The sequence below is a fragment of the Taudactylus pleione genome, unplaced genomic scaffold, assembly GCF_031769625.1.
Source record: "Taudactylus pleione unplaced genomic scaffold, aTauple2 ptg000988l, whole genome shotgun sequence".
Taxonomy (NCBI): domain Eukaryota; kingdom Metazoa; phylum Chordata; class Amphibia; order Anura; family Myobatrachidae; genus Taudactylus; species Taudactylus pleione.
Window position 1 is genome coordinate 380858 of NW_028285389.1, and position 22749 is coordinate 403606.

The 22749-nt window shown below is 50.5% G+C and overlaps 1 protein-coding gene across 1 annotated transcript; it reads left to right on the forward strand.

The window, feature by feature from the left end:
- The first annotated feature begins 712 nt into the window (after positions 1–712).
- On the forward strand, positions 713–21029 carry PSMD5 (proteasome 26S subunit, non-ATPase 5). The gene is made up of 10 exons (XM_088460908.1): positions 713–957; positions 1034–1178; positions 8757–8870; positions 10522–10650; positions 11325–11434; positions 11940–12082; positions 12163–12354; positions 15970–16079; positions 17137–17277; positions 20677–21029. The coding sequence occupies exons 1-10, from the start codon at positions 785–787 to the stop codon at positions 20932–20934; spliced, it is 1515 nt and encodes a 504-aa protein (XP_088317034.1). The 5' UTR covers positions 713–784; the 3' UTR covers positions 20935–21029.
- The last annotated feature ends 1720 nt before the right edge of the window (positions 21030–22749 follow it).

The following is a 22749-nucleotide window of genomic DNA, read 5'->3' on the forward strand; positions in this document are numbered from 1 at the left end:
ACTCTCTATTCTTTCTGTACCCCATCATTTGAAACTTCATTCAATAAAAATCATTGATAACATAAAAGTCTTTATACTGCCCGTCATCTGTTTGCATCCCTGCATAAGAGTAGCCTGTATAAAGGCTGGTGTATATATATATATATATATATAATATAATACATTTATCAGTTTCTTTTCCATAAGAAAACATTTCCTGGCCATAGCGACAAATGACGGTTTGAGGATTACCGCATTACAAATGGATCCCATTTCCCATATGTATCAAAAAGCGTCACAGCCTTGACCCGATAGGCAACGCCACCACAGACGGTCTTGGATCCCTCTCCGTCCCCCCGTGGCTTGTGCATGACAGGAATATTATCATGGCCACCCCCAATCATTTTTTAAAAAATATAGCATTCATTATCCGGTGCGAACACAATATATATTTATTTATTTATTTATTTTAGTTGTTCATAAATCACATTTGTACATGTTACAGGTTCCCCCTATGGCTCTCTAGCTGTAGAACTACAAATCTCAGCATGCCTGTAATAAGCAGATAACATGAGGGGGGTCACATATTATCAGGTATGTAGGGAGCAAGAACCACCACAGGTTAGCATTATTACATGCCAGTGGTGGGCTGGCCGCAGGCATTCTGGGAGTTGTGGGGTCTTTTCCGCCATCCAGTCGGAATGAGGAGACTACAACTCCCAGAATCCCCCGTGTCACACAGCGCGGAGTGAGCGTGGTCTCGTCAGTCACAGTCTCGCGAGAGCAGCAGGCTACTGTCGGCAAGATGGCGGCGGCCATAGAGGAGATGCTGGCTGCTCTGCCAGGACTTGCGGAGCCCATTGAGGAGCTGCGGTCGCTGAAGACTGCGGCACTGGCGCTGCCCCTGAGCGCCCTGAGGGAGAGGGCCCCGCAGCTGCGCCTGGGGCCCCTCTTCTCTCTGATGGCCGTGGCTGACAGGTGAGAGTCTGACACATGACAGCTGTATGCAGTGTGTGTGATAATGGGCTCATGTGGCTGCACCGTGTCATTGCAGGGAACAGGCTGCTCTGTGTGTGGCCATATTGGAGCGATTCCTCCAGGCTCTGGAACCAATTCATGTCGCCAGAACTTACAACGAGGAGCTCCGGAGGGGGCTGTATCATACTGATGATGCCGTGAGGCTCCTGGCTATATCACAGGTGTGTATGGGTGGGGACCTGGGGACAGGTGTGTATGGGTGGGGCTGGGAACCAAGTGTGTGCGTCCAGGGATAAGTGTGTGCATATGGGGGACTGAGGTGTATATGAGAGGGGACCGAGTGACAGGTGTATGTGGCTGGGGACAGGTGCGTCGGTCCAGGGAGCGGGGGACAGGTGCGTGCGTCGGTCCAGGGAGCGGGGGACAGGTGCGTGCGTCCGTCCAGGGACCGGGGGACAGGTGCATCCAGGGACCGGGGGATAGGAGGTGCATCCAGGTACTGGAGACAAGTGCGTGCGTCCGGGGGACACGTGCGTGCTTCCAGGGACCGGGGGACAGGTGCGGGGGACAGGTTCGCAAACTCGGTCCTCCAAACAGTGCATAATTTGCAGGTCTCCTCATAGAATCACAAGTGCAATAATTAGCTCCACCTGTGGATCTTCTAAAATGTATCAGTGAGTAATGACTACACCTGTGCACCTGTGAGGTGATCTGGAAAAAGTGAACTGTGTGGGGTCCTGAAGACAGAGTTTGAGAACCATTGGTTTAGGAGACAGGTACGTGCGTCTGGGGGACAGGTGCGTGCGTCTGGGGACCAGGGGGACAGGTGCGTGCGTCTGGGGACCAGGGGGACAGGTGTGTGCGTGCATCTGGGCACTGGAAGACAGGTGTGGGTTGTGGACTGGGGAACAGATGTGGACCATAACAGAGATGTTTGGCTGGGGACCAATGGGCAGGGGTACAGTCTGGGGGCCGGAGGGCAGGTGTGTGTGGCTGGGCAGCACGGAATGGACTCGGGAACCCATTTATATCACCAGTATTTATATTTCTACTTCAGGGTCCATAGGGTATCCACAGGATACCTTGGGGTATAGGTGTGACGTCAGTCATCGGGCACCATAGAGTTAAGCTTTCAGCCTCCCAGGATGCACTAGGGTCCCCCTCCTATACCCCGCCCCCGAGCCAAGGCACCTCCGTTTAGTTTGGTGCCCGGCCGGAGTCGGGTGCACCTGTTGGAGTGGGGGCTAAGAAGAGCCCCTGAAGTTTTCCTGCATGCAGCTGTGGCTGCACATCTGGATGTACAGCATGGACAGTCAGTCCTGACGTCCATGCTGTCTTCCCTACACCCCCGCCGGTACCGATCCGGGGATGCTGGTGAGCATCTGGGGTCACAGCTAGCGGTGACCCCAGATGTTCCGGACCATGGCCGGAATCAAGGGGGACAGCAAGGTAAGCAGCGGGGTCCCGCGGTGGGTCCCCGCTGTTACATGGTCCAGAGTCCCCAGGCAGGGGGCTCCCTGGGGACTGGCTGCAGTGTGGAGCCAGGTATATAACCTGCGCTTCCACTACCCCCCTGGGACAGCGGACCGCAGCAGAGCGGTAGCGCTGCGGCGTCCCGGGGGTTAAATGCATGCCAGGGGAGCGCGCCTTCCCTGTCTCACAGCCGGCGCCTCCCCCGCTGCACACATTTCTCTCTGCAACACGCCGACTGGCCCTGTGGCAGCGCTCCTCCCCCAGGCCAGCCTCCTCTCTGCTCCTCGGCGGCCATCTTCCAGAACGCATGGTGAACGCTGCTGGAAGCCTGGAAGGAGGCATCGTGGTCTGGGTCCCCCCCGCATACCTCTCCTCCGCTGTGGTCAGGTCTGTGTATGCAGCGCTGTGTCCTACCAGACTCTGTGTCTGTGTAGTTGATTTGTCAGCGCTGGTTAGTGCAGGAATTGATTTTCTTTGCATTGTATGTGACTGTGCTAGCGCTGCTGCCTGTATCTTCTGTTCTGACTGTCAGCTTTATTACTGTCCCTGTTCTTTCTGCTAAGCCCTTGCGGTGCGGTGCTGCAGGGTGGTCTCTCGCCTTTTTCAAAAACAATTGGTGAGAGGGGTCACACACTTTGTACCATCATGTCTGAAAGTGATTTTCCTCTCCGGCTACAGTGTACTACGTGTAAAGTACCTTTAGTGGAGGGGGAGGGTAGCGCGGAGGGCCTCTGCCGGCAGTGTTTGTCTAAGGCGCGGCCTATTACGGTTACAGCACCGGTACAGGAGCCGCCCTGGGCTTGTTTCGCTCAGGCGCTTACAACCTTAGTGGGCCAGTTAGCTCCGCAGTCCGCGTTTACGCAGATGGGTTTCTCCCAGCAATCAGTGGTGTCGTCACCCATGCAGGGTTTCCCAAGACAGTTGGTGGTACCCCGCAGTCTCCCTATTTCCCCTCTCCCGGTTTCTCAGGAGCCGGCGTGGGTTAACTCCCTGACGAGTTCTGTACAGCACTTGTCGGATGTGTTGCAGGGGGAGGCTGTGATGCGGCCACATAAACAGCCGGTGGCGTCTCTGTCGGCTCCTTATGAGGATGACGAAGGGACATCTGATGATGGGGAGATTCTGGATCCTTACGATCAGGAACCTCTCCATACTAAGGACGCTGACGCTAGGTCCAAGGTGTATATTCCTGGACTTATTCGGGCAGTCCGCACAGCCTTGGTGATTGAGGACGAAGTTCCCCCAGCTGCTAAATCCAAGTATGCCTTTTTTAAGGATGTGAAGGGCGACGCCACAGTCTTTCTTCTTTCGGGTCAGTTAGTGGACCATTTAGAGGAGGCGTGGATACCAGCCGCAGAGGCGCCTGGCGGTGGCTTATCCGTTCGCGGATAATTATTTTGCTAAGTGGGAATCCCCTCCACAGGTGGATTCTCATGTGACACGTCTTGTCCGTAGTACCACATTGCCGATGCCATCCATGTCCTCCCTTAAGGATGCTACAGACCGCAAGGTGGAGATCTGCCTGAAGTCCGCTTATTCCCTTGCGGGGGGGGGGCAGCACGGCCGGCTATGGCCATTTGCTGGGTTGCCAGAGTGATGGAGCGCTGGGCGGATTCATTGGAGGCGTCCTTTGATTCCGACTGTCCAGCCGAACAGACGGAGTTGATTGGTAATCTCCGTGATTCGGCCACTTATATCAACAAGGCGGCCTTAGACATTAGTACCCTGGTGTCTCGAATTTCTTCAGCAGCGGTGGCTGCTCGTCGCACCTTGTGGTTGCGATCCTGGAAGGCGGACGCTGATTCCAAAAAGGGTTTGGAGGCGTTGCCCTTTAACGGAGAAGTTCTCTTCGGTCCAGATCTGGACAAGATTGTGGCCACGCTGACGGCAGCCAAATCGGCATGTCTCCCGTCGGCCGCTGTTCCTTCTGGTTCAGGACCATCGTCCTTTCGGTCTTATAGGGCCCAGGGCAGGCCCAAACCACAGTCTTTTCCCCGACAGACTGGTCCCAAGAAATCGGCCAAGCCCCGGAAGCAGGCATGGAGTACCAGACGTCCGGCCCCTAAGCCTGATGACAAGCCTGCAGCCTGACGGTCCAGGCCTCCCTTTGGGGGATCCCAAAGTGGGAGGCCGCCTGCTGCAGTTCGCCCGGTGTTGGTCGGTCACCACGACAGACACTTGGGTTCTCGAGGTGGTCTCCCATGGGTACGCCAGCTCTTTCCGGCACAGACCCCCGGCTCGATTTTTCACCACGGGTCTACCATCAGACCGGAACAAGGCCACGGAGCTGCGGAAGGTCTTGCACACTATGCTCCAGGCTGGAGTTATAGTGCCTGTTCCATTCTCCCAGAGGGGCCAGGGTTTCTATTCCAATTTTTTTTTTGGTGCAGAAACCCAATGGGTCGTATCGTCCGATTCTCAACCTCAAAGCTCTCAACAAGTCTTTGCGGGTGCCGAAGTTTCGGATGGAGACCCTACGGTCCATCATTCTGGCGCTGGAACCTGGGGACTACATGGTGTCATTGGACATACAGGATGCTTACCTGCATGTCCCTATTCTTTTGCGCCATCAACAGTTCCTCAGGTTTGCAATCCGCAGCGACCACTTTCAGTTTCGGGCGTTACCTTTTTGCCTGGCGACAGCACCGCGTGTGTTCACCAAGGTGATGGCGGTCATGGCGGCTTCTCTGCGGCTGCAGGGAGTCCGCATGTTGCCGTACTTGGACGACCTTTTATTAGTGGCAGGATCTCCGGAGCTCCTTCTGCGCCACTTGGACCTGACCATTGCGCTACTGCAACGGCACGGCTGGTTAATAAACTGGCAGAAGTCCACTCTAATCCCGTCTCGGCGGATTCTGCACCTCGGAGCCTTATTAGACTCGGGACAGCAAAGGATCTTTGTGACGGGGGAAAAGATCTCTGCTTTACAGTCGAGGGTGCGCAGTTGTCTGCACAGCCGCTGGGTGTCTCTACACTCGGCGATGAGGTTACTGGGCTCCATGGTGTCGGTGTTCGACATGGTGGAATATGCCCAGTTTCACTCCAGACCTCTGCAGCACCTGATCCTGTCCAAGTGGAACGGGCTGCCTCAGTCTCTAAAGTCCCAGACGATAGTGCTCACCCCGGAGGTTCGCCTGTCCCTTGCCTGGTGGTTGCAGACGACCCATCTCAGCAAGGGACGTCCGTTCTGGGTACCAAATTGGGTCCTGTTGACAACGGACGCCAGTCTTCGGGGCTGGGGAGCAGTTTCGGGTCCACACTTGTTCCAGGGCAGGTGGACACCGACAGAAGCGGAGCTTCCAATAAACATCTTGGAACTCCGTGCGGTCTTCAATGCCCTCCAGCAGGCACATCGGGTTCTCCAGGGTCGCCCGGTGCAGGTCCAGTCGGACAACGCTACCACCGTGGCCTACATAAACAGGCAAGGAGGAACCCGAAGTCGGGCGGCTCTCATAGAGGTGTCTCGGATCCTGGTATGGGCGGAGCGCAATCTTCTGGCCATATCAGCTGTCTTCATCCTGGGAGTGCTAAATTGGGAGGCGGACTTTCTAAGTCGCCAGGACGTTCATCCGGGGGAATGGTCCCTGCACCCGGACGTTTTTCATCTGCTGGTGGACAAGTGGGGTCTTCCAGAGATCGACCTCATGGCGTCCCGGCACAACAACAAGTTGCCGGTGTATGGGTCTCGCACAAGAGATGAAGAGGCGTCTCTGGTGGATGCTCTGTCCGTCCGGTGGACGTTCCGGTTCGCATACCTGTTTCCTCCGGTTTCCCTTCTTCCACGGGTAATCCGGAAATTCAAACAGGAAGGAGGGACGCTCCTATTGATAGCTCCCGCGTGTCCCAGACGGCACTGGTTCTCAGACCTTCAGGGTCTATCCGTGGACAGTCCCCTGCGGTTGCCGCTACGACCGGACCTTCTGTCGCAGGGTCCTTGTCTTCACCCGGACCTGACTCGGCTGTCTTTGACGGCGTGGCTGTTGAGACAGCCATGTTGAGGTCCAGGGGGTTTTCCAGCTCTGTAGTGCTTACCATGTTACGAGCTCGGAAACCGTCTTCCGCGAGGATATACCATCGCGTGTGGCATACGTTCTTCCAGTGGTGTTGACCGAGAGGTTATGCACCGCGGGAGTTTCGTCTGTCTAGGATACTCGCCTTCCTACAATAGGGACTAGATCATGGGCTTCGCCTTGCTTCTTTGAAGGTACAGGTTTCGGCCCTGTCTGTCTGGTTTCACAGTAGGATTGCTACAATCCCGGATGTGCGCACCTTTATGCAAGGTGTTCTCCGCATTCAGCCGCCCTTTGTTCCACCTGTGGCGCCTTGGGATTTGGCTGTGGTCCTGAGGGCTCTCCAGGGACCGCCGTTTGAACCACTGGGCTCAGTGGATCTTAAATGGCTAACAGCTAAGACTGTTTTCCTTCTGGCCATAGCTTCGGCCAGACGTGTTTCTGATTTAGGGGCTCTTTCTTGTAGACCCCCTTTCTTGATTTTTCATGGGAACAGGGCAGTGCTCCGCACTCGGCCTGAATTTCTTCCCAAAGTTGTTTCCCAGTTTCATGTTAACGAGGAAATAGTTGTTCCGGCCTTTAACTCACCTGGTCTTTCAGTGGGTGAGGCCACTTTGGATGTTGTGCGGGCCTTAAGGACTTATGTTGACCGCACTTCTTCGTTTAGGAAGTCGAACGCCTTGTTTGTCCTCTATGGCTTCGTAAAAAGGGTTGGCCTGCTTCAAAGCAAACTTTGGCAGCCTGGATCCGTATGGCTATTTCTGAAGCTTATCTTCATGAAGGTCTGCCGGTTCCTCCTTCTTTGAAGGCTCATTCCACTAGGTCTGTGGGTCTTTCGTGGGCAGCTCGACGTGGTGCCTCTGCAGTCCAGATCTGCAAGGCTGCTACGTGGTCCTCTGTCCATACCTTCGTGAGGTTTTACAGGTTTGACACCTTCGCCTCTCAGGATGCTTCCTTCGGGCGGCGGATTCTCCTTTCAGCACAGGAGCGTCCCCACCCTTAAAGGATACTGCTTTGGGACATCCCCAAGGTATCCTGTGGATACCCTATGGACCCTGAAGTAGAAAATATGAGATATGGTAAGAACTTACCCTTGTTATCTCTATTTCTACGAAGTCCATAGGGTTCCACAGGACTCCCGCCCTGTCGCACCTGTGCTGCAGATGGGCTTTGGTCTGGTCACCGGTTTTTCCGTCTCCCTCTGGTGAGAATGTGATTCTTGTATGTGTCCAGATCTTTGTTCTCTCTCTTCCTTCTCCTCCTCCGGCCTATGGCTTAGTAACTAACTGAGGTGCCTTGGCTCGGGGGCGGGGTATAGGAGGGGGACCCTAGTGCATCCTGGGAGGCTGAAAGCTTAACTCTATGGTGCCCGATGACTGACGTCACACCTATACCCCAAGGTATCCTGTGGAACCCTATGGACTTCGTAGAAATAGAGATAACAAGGGTAAGTTCTTACCATATCTCGTATTTTAAGAACTTGGGAGGGGGCTGTATCATAGTAACAATTCTGAGAAGCTCCTGGATATATAACGGCTATTGCATGGTGTTGGGGGGGGGGCTCGGGGCAGTGAATGATGCCCCTGGCTGTATTGCAGTATGGGTGTGGGAATGAGTGACCGGTGCGGATTGGGGAGTTAGTGATGCGCCTCCTGACTGGGTTGTGAGCGGTGTTTTGGCTTAGGGAGTAGGTGATGCCTGTGGCTATAACACGCGTTTGAGATTGAATGAATGTTTCGTGAAGGTTTGGTAAAGGTCCTGGGTGTATAACGTGTATATTTGGCTCTGAAACCACATTGCCTAACAAATGGAAGTATTTGGTACTTCTGTGGGCTGCAGAAAGCACAGGTGGCTGGATATAAATACAGCTGTATATTGACTGGTTTTTGCTGTTTTTATACTTGGTTATTTTTCATCTATTAATTCCGTATGTAAATATCTGTATCACTCTGGTATTTTTGTTATTATTGTTACTCCAGAAATACATTTTTTAGCAATGTCTGTGAATCCCAGAAGCCGTTTCCAGGCTTTACATCTTTCCAGAATCCAGCCATATGGAGTTTGTCATTTCTTTTCATTTATTTAATTTAGACAAACTCATTGTTGCATGTAAGCACAAAAACAGGGATATTAACCGCGAAAGCCGGAAATTCTATTACTAAATCCTGATCTCTGAATATCGTCTATCTACAGCAATTTGCAGTACTTTTTTGAAATAACATATTTATAATTTATATAGGACTCAAGGTTCCTGTAATTACTGTGTTTATCTCATGCCTTTTTGTAAGAACTAATGCTGAGGCCTTCTCCTTGTAGGTTGGGAGAATTGTGGAATGTTCTGAGGCAGTAACAGAGATAATGAACAGCTTGGACCTGCTCAGGCAGATCATCCTGTGTATTGGAGGGGAGAAGATTTCTGTGGCTAAGGAGGTGCGCTAACTCATGTAATATTGCAGTCCTGGACGCGTGAGCGGTATCACTGCCACTGTTGAGAATCCGCTGAGAGTGATGGGTTATGTCTCTATAACAGGGGTGGGGAACCTTTTTTTCTGTCGTGGGCCATTCTGATGTATATAACATTATTCGCAGGCCACGCCCCCTCCATGTGACATCACATGGGGCGGGGCTACAATCACCAGTGATTACAATAATGCCCGGAGTATCCTGGGGATGCTTCGGGGAGCTGTAAGGGCAGCAGTGTGACTGTCTGAAGCGTCCTAAGGATTCTCCAGGCGGCACTGCTGCATAGGTTCTGGCTGCAGGGTACCATTCTAGGCACACGGCTAGCCAGATGAGGCTGGCAGAGAAAAGCTCAGAGGACCAGACCAAATGATTCCGCGGGCATTATATGGCCCCCGGGCCTGAGGTTCCCCATCCCGGCTCTATAGACTAGCACTGGAGAGGCTTTGCTAACTGTAAGGTGGAAATATGGAGCCTCTAGATTAGAACAATATATGTGAAATATGTAGATGCTGGCATTGGGAAGGGATGTAGTTTATAGGGTTAGGTACCCCCCGGGAGGGTTGGGTTTAGGGTGTGGTAAGGAGGGGTTAGGGTTAGGCACCCCCCGGGAGGGTTGGGTTTAGGGTGTGGTAAGGAGGGGTTAGGGTTAGGCACCCCTGGGGGAGGTTAGGGATAGGCACCACAAGGGGAGGGATAGGAGGGGGGGAGGGATAGGGTACTTACCTGCCCTGTAGGGATCTTCTCACTCCGGACTGCCGGCGTCAGGATATGAACCGGCGGCTATTCAGCCACCAGGACTTCATACCCATTCTATCAGGAAAGGGTGAATGGAGCCTAATTGACAGTAATAATAATAATTTTATTTATATAGCGCTTTTCTCCTAAAGGACTCAAAGTGCTTTACATTTACAGTACAAAATACAAAATAAGCTTAAACAAGGGACATTAGTGAAATGCTTGGGTGAATAGGTGAGTCTTGAGTCTATTTTTGAAGGATTCTAGAGTGGAGGCCTCTCGAACTGTGCGGGGAAGTGAGTTCCAAAAGGTTGGAGCCACAAAACTGAAAGCTCGACCCCCAGACGAATTCCGTGAGATTCTAGGTACTGTTAATAGTCCTTCGTCAATGGATCGCAGTAATCGAGTGGGACAGTAAGGAATCAGAAGCTGTTTCAGGTACCTTGGGCCATGGTCATGAAGGGCTTTGTAAGTTATTAATCCAATCTTGATAGCAATTCGCCATCTGACAGGCAGCCAGAATATATATCAGCCGTACAACTTATAGGGTCAATATTGCTCTTAATGTACATGAGTTGTTAAGAGCAGACAATGGGGTATATGTAATAGGCTTCGGACTTCAATCATCGGGGAGTCCCGATGTTTTAAAGTAGCACTCGTTTAAAAGGCAAAATAAACCTGGGTTGATTTTAATATATTCACTTGTCCACTTTTATACTGTATTTGCATATATACCTGTGCACCATCTTTTCTTTGAGAGAGAGAGAGATTAAATAGGGTTTGCATAGTCAAATTAATAAAAATGATCAGAGTAACTTTTTTGTCATTTTTTTTATTTTCAGACTGTAGATTTTAAAATAATTTTTATTCATTTTGTCTTTAGGCCATTAAATCTCTCTCAAAAATCGCCCATACCACGTCCGGCTTAGATGTGCTGTTCGGGAGTAATTTGCTGTCAGACCTTAAGTCTGTTATGATGGTCAGCGATGTTGTGCGATACCGAGTATATGAGGTAAGGGTGAGCGACGATTCTATGTTTATGAAGCCATTATGGTGACCTGTGACCCCCCGATTCCTGCATTTCTGATAGTTTATAAAGTAAATTACTGTATGCGATGTGTGCTGTGGGGTTTCCTATATCCGAGAGAGAAAATCACATTATAAACGCCTTCATCCCAGTACAGCAATCCTGTAGTATAGAACATTCCATAGTCTCCTTTATATTGCATTGACGGGAGGTAGTGTGTGTGTGTGTGTGTGTGTGGAACCAGAACATCCCTGGGGCCAGATAATAGCCCAGATCATTATGTGCCATGGTGGAAAAATGCCATCAGCCTGCGAGTGGGGGCATCCTCCAACCATACTAACAGGCCGCAGCGCCACAAACGGTCCAGTTGTTCAGCCCCAATGACTGAGGCGTTTGGTGAATGGAATCGCCCACCTACAGGTTAGAGCTGCTTCCATAAAATAGGTGACAATGACTCCCCAGTCCTGTCAAAACCCTTATATCCCTCCTTTTCCAAATACCAGGAACATCTTCTGTGTTACCTGTCACAGTGATGTCACTGGTTCCTAGTAAATGCTTAGGCCGCATTATTATGAGTATTGATACAGACCACAAAATGGCTGCTTCCTGTGTGAGGAAACTTGCTATATCTGCTTATATTGGCCTGCTATTTCTTACAGTTATTAGTCGAGATCTCGTCTGCGTCTGCGGAGTCTTTAGACTTCTGTGTGAGGAGCGGGATTTTACCTCAGTTACTTGAAGAACTGACTGGGGACGATGTGTTACTCAGGTGAGAGGGATTGCCATATTAGTCGGCTAAATGTTATTTAAAATCCTGGCTTTGCTAGACATCCACTTATATAATATTATTATTACTGAACGTTTGCCCTGATTATAAGCATCTATTTCCCAATAGGCAACGGCATCTGTAGATGGCGTTGCTTCGTAGAAGTCCATTTTCTTTTCAGCTCTTATCGGAAGAGTCGTCCTATGCTTAATTGATTATACATACGATGTTACTAAATGCCAGTATGCATGTGATCATTGGCGCGATGCATCACTTCCAAAATGTGAAGCGTGATGCATCCCGCCCTTTATATGTTTTAGAGGCCACTTATGGCGTTACCCAGTGCCACGGGGGGGAATGTAACCCGTTGTGAGGACTGCCATGGAGCACCCTGAAGTATAAGGCTTCCATCTATAATAGTTTGTGCCTTTATTTGAATGCAGGCACTTAGTAGTATTGTTCATCGTGCAACAATACAAAACCCATTGTCTTTGCGTCTCTCCTGTAGAGTGACCTGCACGGAGATGGTCACCGTGTTGGCTGGCACCCTTCACGGGCGCCAGTACCTGGCACAGCAAGGAATCATTGATAAAATATCCAATATGATCCTGGGGGCAGATTCTGACCCATTCTCCAGCTTCTATTTACCAGGTAACTTCCTCGGCTGTAACGTAAATCTGTTCTCTCTAGTTGGTCATACTGTTACTATTAGTTATCTGTGTTTTTAATAGGATTAATAAAATTCTTTGGCAATTTGGCCATTATGGACAGTCCCCAGCAAATCTGCGAGCAGTACCCTGCGTTCCTGGAGAAAGTGCTTGATATGGCCGAGGGCAGTGAGAATACTCTGATCGGGGTGGCTGTGGACACACTTGGAGTCCTGGGCTCTAACATTGAAGGAAAACAAGTTCTACAGAAGACGGGTAAGTTCTACATCCTGACTATAATTCCATGTGCCACATAAGTAAGACTGTGCTTCTCTTTTATTATAGTTCTGGGGGGTGATGCTGGTTGCACTGGGGGGGGGGGGGGGGGGGTGATGCTGGGGGGGGGTACTGGTTTGCAATATGGGGGGGAATGCTGGTTTGTACTGGTGAGACGCTAGTTAGTGCTTCTCCCTGATTTGCATTCCTATCATCTCTAATATGTTCATAACTAACCCAACTATCACATGTCAACCAATCGTAAATTCCACAGGGAGACTGTTCCATCACCGTACTCAGTGAATCCCAACATTAGTTCCCCATTTCCTCTAGAATAGAATTCAAATGAATCACCCTTACCTACTCTACTACTCACACTGGTACACCCTCACACCTCCCCTACTCACACTGGTACACCCTCACACCTCCCATACTCCCACCTATACTACTCACACTGGTACACCCTCACACCTCCCATACTCCCACCTATACTACTCACACTGGTACACCCTCACACCTCCCCTACTCCTACCTATACTACTCACACTGGTACACCCTCACACCTACCCTACTCCTACCTATACTACTCACACTGGTATACCCTCACACCTATCCTACTCCCAACTGTACTACTCACACTGGTACACCCTCACACCTCCCCTACTCCCACCTCTACTACTCACACTGGTACACCCTCACACCTCCACTACTCCCACCTATACTACTCACACTGGTACACCCTCACACCTCCCCTACTCCCACCTCTACTACTCACACTGGTACACCCTCACACCTACCCTACTTCTACCTATACTACTCACACTGGTACACCCTCACACCTATACTACTCACACTGGTACACCCTCACACCTCCCCTACTCCCACCTATACTACTCACACTGGTATACCCTCACACCTCCCCTACTCCCACCTATACTACTCACACTGGTACACCCTCACACCTCCCCTGCTCACACTGGTACACCCTCACACCTCCCCTACTCCCACCTATACTACTCACACTGGTACACCCTCACACCTCCCCTACTCCCACCTATACTACTCACACTGGTACACCCTCACACCTCCCCTACTCCCACCTAAACTACTCACACAGGTACACCCTCACACCTCCCCTACTCACACTGGTACACCCTCACACCTCCCCTACTCCCACCTATACTACTCACACTGGTACACCCTCACACCTCTCCTACTCCCACCTATACTACTCACACTGGTACACCCTCACACCTCCCATACTCCCACCTATACTACTCACACTGGTACATCCTCACACCTCCCCTACTCCCACCTATAATACTCACACTGGTGCACCCTCACACCTACCCTACTCCCACCTATAATACTCACACTGGTACACCCTCACACCTACCCTACTCCTACCTATACTACTCACACTGGTACACCCTCACACCTCCCCTACTCCTACCTATACTACTCACACTGGTACACCCTCACACCTCCCCTACTCCCACCTATACTACTCACACTGGTACACCCTCACACCTCCCCTACTCCCACCTAAACTACTCACACTGGTACACCCTCACACCTCCCCTACTCACACTGGTACACCCTCACACCTCCCCTACTCCCACCTATACTACTCACACTGGTACACCCTCACATCTCTCCTACTCCCACCTATACTACTCACACTGGTACACCCTCACACCTCCCATACGCCCACCTATACTACTCACACTGGTACACCCTCACACCTCCCCTACTCCTACCTATACTACTCACACTGGTACACCCTCACACCTCCCCTACTCACACTGGTACACCCTCACACCTCCCCTACTCCCACCTATACTACTCACACTGGTACACCCTCACACCTCTCCTACTCCCACCTATACTACTCACACTGGTACACCCTCACACATCCCCTACTCCTACCCATTCTACTCACACTGGTGCACCCTCACACCTACCCTACTCCCACCTATACTACTCACACTGGTACACCCTCACACCTCCCCTACTCCCACCTATACTACTCACACTGGTACACCCTCACACCTACCCTACTCCTACCTATACTACTCACACTGGTACACCCTCACACCTCCCCTACTCCCACCTATACTACTCACACTGGTACACCCCCACACCTCCCCTACTCCTACCTATACTACTCACACTGGTACACCCTCACACCTCCCCTACTCCCACCTATACTACTCACACTGGTACACAATCACACCTCCCCTACTCCCACCTATACTACTCACACTGGTACACCCCCACACCTCCCCTACTCCCACCTATACTACTCACACTGGTACACCCTCACACCTACCCTACTCCTACCTATACTACTCACACTGGTACACCCTCACACCTCCCCTACTCCTACCTATACTACTCACACTGGTACACCCTCACACCTCCCCTACTCCCACCTATACTACTCACACTGGTACACCCTCACACCTCCCCTACTCCCACCTATACTACTCACACTGGTGCACCCTCACACCTACCCTACTCCCACCTATACTGCTCCCACTGGTGCACCCTCACACCTCCCCTACTCCCACCTGTACTACTCACACTGGTACACCCTCACACTGGTACACCCTCACACCTCCCCTACTCCCACCTGTACTACTGACACTGGTACACTCTCACACCTACCCTACTCCTACCTATACTACTCACACTGGTACACCCTCACACCTCCCCCTACTCCCACCTATACTACTCACACTGGTACACCCTCACACCTCCCCTGCTCCCACCTATACTACTCACACTGGTACACCCTCACACCTCCCCTACTCCCACCTACACTACTCACACTGGTACACCCTCACACCTCCCCTGCTCCCACCTATACTACTCACACTGGTACACCCTCACACCTCCCCTACTCCCACCTATACTACTCACACTGGTGCACCCTCACACCTCCCCTACTCCCACCTATAATACTCACACTGGTGCACCCTCACACCTACCTTACTCCCACCTGTACTACTCACACTGGTACACCCTCACACCTAACCTACTCCCACCTATACTACTCACATTGGTACACCCTCACACCTCCCCTACTCCTACCTATACTACTCACACTGGTACACCCTCACACCTCCCCTACTCCCACCTATACTACTCACACTGGTACATCCTCACACCTCCCCTACTCACACTGGTACACCCTCACACCTCCCCTACTCCCACCTATACTACTCACACTGGTACACCCTCACACCTCCCCTACTCCCACCTATACTACTCACACTGGTACACCCTCACACCTCTCCTACTCCCACCTACACTACTCACACTGGTACTCCCTCACACCTCCCCTACTCCTACCTATACTACTCACACTGGTACACCATCACACCTCCCCTACTCCCACCTATACTACTCACACTGGTACACCATCACACCTCCCCTACTCCCACCTATACTACTCACACTGGTACACCCTCACACCTCCCATACTCCACCTATACTACTCACACTGGTACACCCTCATAACTGTCCTTATTGTCTTTCTTACCCAGAATGTTTGTTCTGAGGATTATTGTGATTATGGCTGTAATTAGTAACACTGCTCTCTTCCTGTAGGAATCAGATTTAATAAAATATGTAGGCGCATCGGACACCATGCCAAAAATTCCCCCACGGAGCTGAGAGTCCGATGCTTAGATTCCATCTCCTCTCTTATGTTCCTGCCGGTAAGTGTCGTCTTTATAAACCCATGTTCCATAAAATGTATGTATCGCAATAGTTCCAATATGAGGAGTGAAGGCACCCACCGGACTTCACCCCAGTGACTGGCCCTGAACTGTGGTGAGAGTGCAGAACCTTTGGACTTACATTTGGGGCAGCTCCATTTAGTTGGCGCTTCTGACACCCATCAATAATTTATACCGGTTAAAAATTGGGAGATGGCACATGCACTTTATGCACACTTATAGCGAGGAACACATATTTGCACCTATTGAAGTCTGGTGAGTGCCTTTCCAAACCTTTTGAGCTGCACCCCAGTGGCTGGACCTGAACTGTGATACAGTGTCCTAATCAGTGAGCACGTAGCCTGTCGGGGGGGGGGGGGGGGCTACTGGTGTATGGACCACCTGCACTTTCTAAGAGTGCTTTTTCTCCATATAGAGTTTGTGCACTTTCAGTCGGTAAAGCTACAAGTGCGGGATGGACGGCCTCATACCCGCTTTTGGTTTAGTTGCAGGCGGTTGGAAAAAAGCTTTTGCCGTTGATTGATGAGCAGCAAATTACTTTATGCTCCTTGATATTGAACCCCAAACAATAGCTTTCTCATTCGCAAGCCATGGATGGTGAGTTTGGGTATTGACAGTACTCACAGTCTGATCTCCTTCCCCAGAAGTTCTGTGATGAAATTGAGCATAGGTCTTGATACCCAAGTAAGCCGGATTGTAATGCAATAAGGCCTACAGTATATTTATGCATTAGTCCCCTACGGCTCACCCACCCAGACATTTTGCTTCCAGTTTAAACGGGCACTTTGACATAAATCACATACGTTTATGCTTATTTTCTTTACGAAAGGATCATGCAGGGGTTTGAATTCTTCCCCTCCAAACTGCATTATAGTAAATTCTGTGTCGTGGGGGGTGATACACACTTGCTGCTGCTGTCGCACTCTCTGACGCTGATGCACTCGCTCGCTATAAGTAAAATCAGCTAATTTGTAGAAATTACAGCGTTGTATTGCATTTTACTGAATAATATCCTATGTTAAACCTCCTTCATCAGCCAGATGAGCACACCGATGATCTTTTAGCGATGACTGAATCCTGGTTTAAATGCCTATCCCAGCAGCCGATGGAACTGTTCCAGAGTATTGTGACGCAACCATTCCCCGAGCTGCACTGCGGGGCGCTGAAAGTCTTCACAGTAAGTTCACACAGTGATTTCTACGCTTTAAACTCTCTCCTGGAATTTTAGATGTTTCATACAAAAGATCTATAACATATCTATGTAAATATAAAAACAGGCTAAAGGAAACAAAGTGTCTGCTATAAGCTTTTACACCAAAGTCTTGGGTCTGACCCGGGATTTGGAACACGTTTCCAACCCGGATCAGACCCGGGACAGACCCCATTTTACACCACGGTGCCGACCCAGCTGTGCCGGGGCCGGCACCGTTCACAACGCTCTCCGGCGCAGTTAAACAGAGCTTCTTCCCCTCCGACCCTCTTATCTCACTCCGCAGGGTCCGGAGGCATGGAGGGCAGGTGTGGTGGGCTGCTCCTTCCTGGTCGGCCCGGCAGTGGACACTTGGAGATTGTCATCTCCAAGCACCACTGAAGCCGGCCAGTCGGGCGGCATGCGGTGCGACCTGGGTCATCGTGCTCAACCCTGCAAGCCAGCCGGGTCGGATCCCCGGGTCACTGGACCCGGGTTGATTCATTTACACTGACAAAAATCCCGGGTTGATGCGCGTTCACGTGCATCAACCCGGGATTTTTAAGTCTGTGTAAAAGGGGTATAATATTCTTCATATTCTGGTGTGTTTACCAAAACATAATTTTACAATTCTACAAGGGATCAGAAAAAAAATGATGTAAAAGTCTGAAGCGACCAATTTTCTATAAAATAGGGATAAATGCTGTTATGCTCAAATAAATAATTCAACTCCTCTGAGCGGATTTACAAGTCCTACATGTGGTTTGTACAGTGTTTCCCATTACTAAAGCAAGAATTACTTAGCACTAATTATTTTTTGCCCTTTGAGTTCTGGAACGTAAAGTGCAAATTGGCTTCACTTCACGTGCGCGCCGATCCCACGCATGCACAGAACATCTAGGCTGGCGTAGCAGATGGACCAGCATTGTCGGACCACACCCGGCTTTGGGCCCTTGGAACAGCTGCTTGCCGTCCTACAAAGCACCTTGACTGCACAACTTCCTGTTCGTGTGTGTGGTTCCCTTCTATGCGTGGCTTACAACCCCATCATTTAAGCAGGGTTGGTTTACAATTAAGTGTCATGTTCCAGGGCACTTGGAGGTCCGCGCTACTTCATAGAACCTTTAAAGCTCAACTTTTCTGGGCTCCGATGTACAGGAGTCAATTCACTTAGGGGGTCATTCAGACCCACTCGCAAGCGGCAGTACGCTCGCAAGTGGGTCGATGTTCCCCACTGCGCATGCACACGACGGAGGGAGCTCCGTCGTGCGCATGCGCGAGACCCGGACTGCGACAGCCAAGCTGTCGCTCCGGGTCTCACACCAAAGGGGGCGTGCTGTCGATGGTGACTGACAGTACGCCCCCTTTGGTGGGCGTGCCGGGGGCGTGGCGGCCAGACGGAGGCGTTCCCATGGGAACGCCTACCGTCTGAAGCCGGCCCCACTGACATCACTAGTGATGTCAGTGGAAGTGATTTTGGCTCTGATAGTCCGATGGTCGAGATGGTCAAGACCATCGCGACCATCTTTTTGGACGCTCGTATATGCTGTGGGTGGTGACCCACAGCTATACAAGCGTCCAGGAGGACGCTCCATTTTAATGGAGGAGGGCCCTGATTCAGAGCAAGCGCTCTGGTCAGAGCGTCCGGCTCTGAATCAGGGCCTTAGACGCAACTCGTAGGGCTGTGTACAAAAATCCACAAGTCTGGGGAACAAGGGGGTGTGAATTGCGGGGCTGTTGGTGATGTTTCCACGTCCTTAGCAACTCGCATCTGATAGAATCTACCCCATAGGGGTTAAATCAGTTAGATGCGAGGGGGGCAAGTTGCCAATGTAGCAACATGGAAACTTTGCCAATGGCACCGCAATTCACTCCTCTTGCGGCCGGATCTTGCCTCGGAATCCTGCAAGGGGATTAATTGAAAGTGTTTTGAAGCAGGCAGTCTCACAGTGCTGCCTCCAAACCTGAGCGACTCTCTGTTCTCGGTACCTCAACCTTCTCGTCTGTCTCCCCGTGTGGCACTGTCCTCCAGGTTGACCCCCTTCACCGCCAGTGGGCTGGTTAATGGGAGCTTCTGTGCCGCCTCTGCTCTATCACACTAGTACGACAGCACCAGATTTTGCCGAGGTAGAAGTCTCCAGGTGAGTGACTCCCCTATTCTAGTTCTGGTGAGCGTGCAGGTGAGCCAAGTGTTACAATACTCCCTGTATTGGGACCAGCACTGAGTGCAGTCTGCAATCTCCTCTGAGAACCACGTATTCAGTACTGGCCTCCCGCTGGTCTGAATAAAATGTTACGCCCTGCGAGTAGCTTTGCAGACATTGCTCGCCACAAGCGTAATCACTCCAGTCCCAGCAAATGAGTGAGGATGGAGCTTTAGTCAAATATTTTCCGGGACCATAAACCAAATTGTTCTTTTCGGACCATTTTAAACCTCAAGACCCATAACCTTGGACAAATTCAAGATGGAATAGTTGAGATTGTGTTCAACTACCTCAACGGGCTGGCACTTTGCCGTATGGAAATACACAAATGTGATGATGGTCAGCAGCCCTCGGGAGCTTTCATTCTTCACCTATTTTATGGTCTGCAGTCCCTGGCAGGGGCCAATGGTCCAATTCATGTCATACTTCTCTAGCGGGAGAAACCCATACGAATATTTTAATCCTCAGGAGTCAGAATTGAGACCAGCAGCTTCATGCGCTGGGCATAACAAAATGTTCCAACATTTTCTGGAGCATTCATACCAGGATGAAAAAGCGAGAGGCCAATTATTTCAGCAGATAACCTGCATCCAGGAGAGAGGTCCCTCAACCCAGGCACCTTTTCAGCAGATTGTGGTCAGATTGGGTTACTCCGATAGTGATTTTGCTCAAGTAGCAGGGATCCACGGGTGTTCTGGTAGATGCCATGACGGTGCCTTGGAATGTTCATCCGATTTACGTGTTCCTGCTGATGGCAATGCTGCCGTGGGTTCTCGAAAAGCTAAAAAGAGGATAAATCCTGGTGCTGCTGGTGGCACCAGACTTCCCACGATGGTCGTGATACAGACGTTCTTAGCTTGTCTGTCGGCCCATCGTAGCATCTTTCTCCAAGGATAGATCTGCTAATTGGGATGGGTGGACACACGATTTGTTGGTTGTCCTCAAGCACAGTAGTTTTTATGTAACTCTTACTTTTCTACAGCACTGTACACACACACACACACACTGTGACCTTCCACTATTAAGTGTCTGGCCATCAGTGGCTTGTACGTGATATCAAGGCAATCATTGGATTTTATTAGAGTTTCCAGCAAATCTCTCTCTGTTTTGTTTTTTGCTGAACATCCTCCAACACTGCCCATTGTTTCTGATTTATCATTTCTGATTTATCTAATTCTCCTAGGCCATCGCAAACCAGCCCTGGGCACAGAAGATGATGATTGACAGTCCGGGATTTATAGAATATGTCGTAGACCGAACCGTCGACTCGGACAAAGACTCAAAGGATGCCAAATTTGAATTGGTAAAAGCACTTGTGAGCTCGAAAACTTCAGCTGACGTGCTTGGAAATCGCCATTACCTGAGGTTGCGCGCCTATCTTCGGGAAGGGCCCTACTATGTAAAAGCGGTATCTACTGTGGCCGTAGAGGGATCTGAATAGGCGAAGAATAGAACATTTCTTTCTGAACTGTATTGAAATTTGAAACCAACGGGAACCAAAACCATAACGACCAATAAAATGCTAGTTTTAGAGAACCCCTCAAATACATTATTTTGTGTCCACCTCATAGTTCCTGTTTTTTAGGAAATATCCATATTTGGTGGCAGGAGATGTGCGTTGCTGTTCTGCTAGCGCTGTATCCCAATTACAATCTTCCCTGATACATACAGTATGACTAACTTAGTATTTACCCTAGAGGAGCAGTGTGATAGGCAATAGTTCCCAGGCCAGTGATGGACTTTTACATTCGCTGTGACGTCACTGGTTCCTAGGGCAGAGAGAGGCTGCTGTCTCCATAATGTTACTGGTTCCTAGGGCAGAGAGAGGCTGCTTTCTCCATAATGTTACTGGTTCCTAGGGCAGAGAGAGGCTGCTTTCTCCATATTGTCAGTGGTTCCTAGGGCAGAGAGAGGCTGCTTTCTCCATATTGTCACCGGTTCCTAGGGCAGAGAGAGGCTGCTTTCTCCATAATGTCACTGGTTCCTAGAGTTAGGGATAGGCTGCTTTCTCCATATTGTCACTGGTTCCTAGGGCAGAGAGAGGCTGCTTTTTCCATAATGTCACTGGTTCCTAGGGCAGAGAGAGGCTGCTTTCCCCATAATATCATTGATTACTAGGGCAGAGAGAGGCTGCTTTCTCCATATTGTCACCGGTTCCTAGGGTTAGGGATAGGCTGCTTTCTCCATAATGTCACTGGTTTCTAGGGCAGAGAGAAGCTGCTTTCTCCATAATGTCACTGGTTTCTAGGGCAGAGAGAGGCTGCTTTCTCCATAACGTCACTGGTTCCTAGGGCAGGGTTAGGCTGCATTTTCCATGGCATCATTGGTTCCTAGAGCAGGGTTAGGCTTCTGCATTTTTGGTAATGTTACTGGTTCCTAGTGCAAAGATAGGATGCTTTCTCCATAACATCACTGGTTCCTAGGGCAAGGATAGGATGCTTTCTCTGTGGCATCACTGGTTCCTAGGGCAAGGATAGGATGCTTTCTCTGTGGCATCACTGGTTCCTAGTGCAAAGATAGGATGCTTTCTCTATAACGTCACTGGTTCCTAGGGCAAGGATAGGATGCTTTCTCTGTGGCATCACTGGTTCCTAGGGCAAGGATAGGATGCTTTCTCTGTGGCATCACTGGTTCCTAGGGCAAGGATAGGATGCTTTCTCTGTGGCATCACTGGTTCCTAGGGCAAGGATAGGATGCTTTCCCTGTGACATCACTGGTTCCTAGGCCAAGGATAGGATGCTTTCTCTGTGACATCACTGGTTCCTAGGGCAAGGATAGGATGCTTTCTCTGTGGCATCACTGGTTCCTAGGGCAAGGATAGGATGCTTTCTCTGTGACATCACTGGTTCCTAGAGCAAGGATAGGATGCTTTCTCTGTGACATCACTGGTTCCTAGGGCAAGGATAGGATGCTTTCTCTGTGGCATCACTGGTTCCTAGGGCAAGGATAGGATGCTTTCTCTGTGGCATCACTGGTTCCTAGGGCAAGGATAGGATGCTTTCTCTGTGGCATTACTGGTTCCTAGGCCAAGGATAGGATGCTTTCTCTGTGACATCACTGGTTCCTAGGGCAAGGATAGGATGCTTTCTCTGTGGCATCACTGGTTCCTAGAGCAAGGATAGGATGCTTTCTCTGTGACATTACTGGTTCCTAGGGCAAGGATAGGATGCTTTCTCTGTGACATCACTGGTTTCTAGGGCAAGGATAGGATGGTTTCTCTGTGGCATCACTGGTTCCTAGGGCAAGGATAGGATGC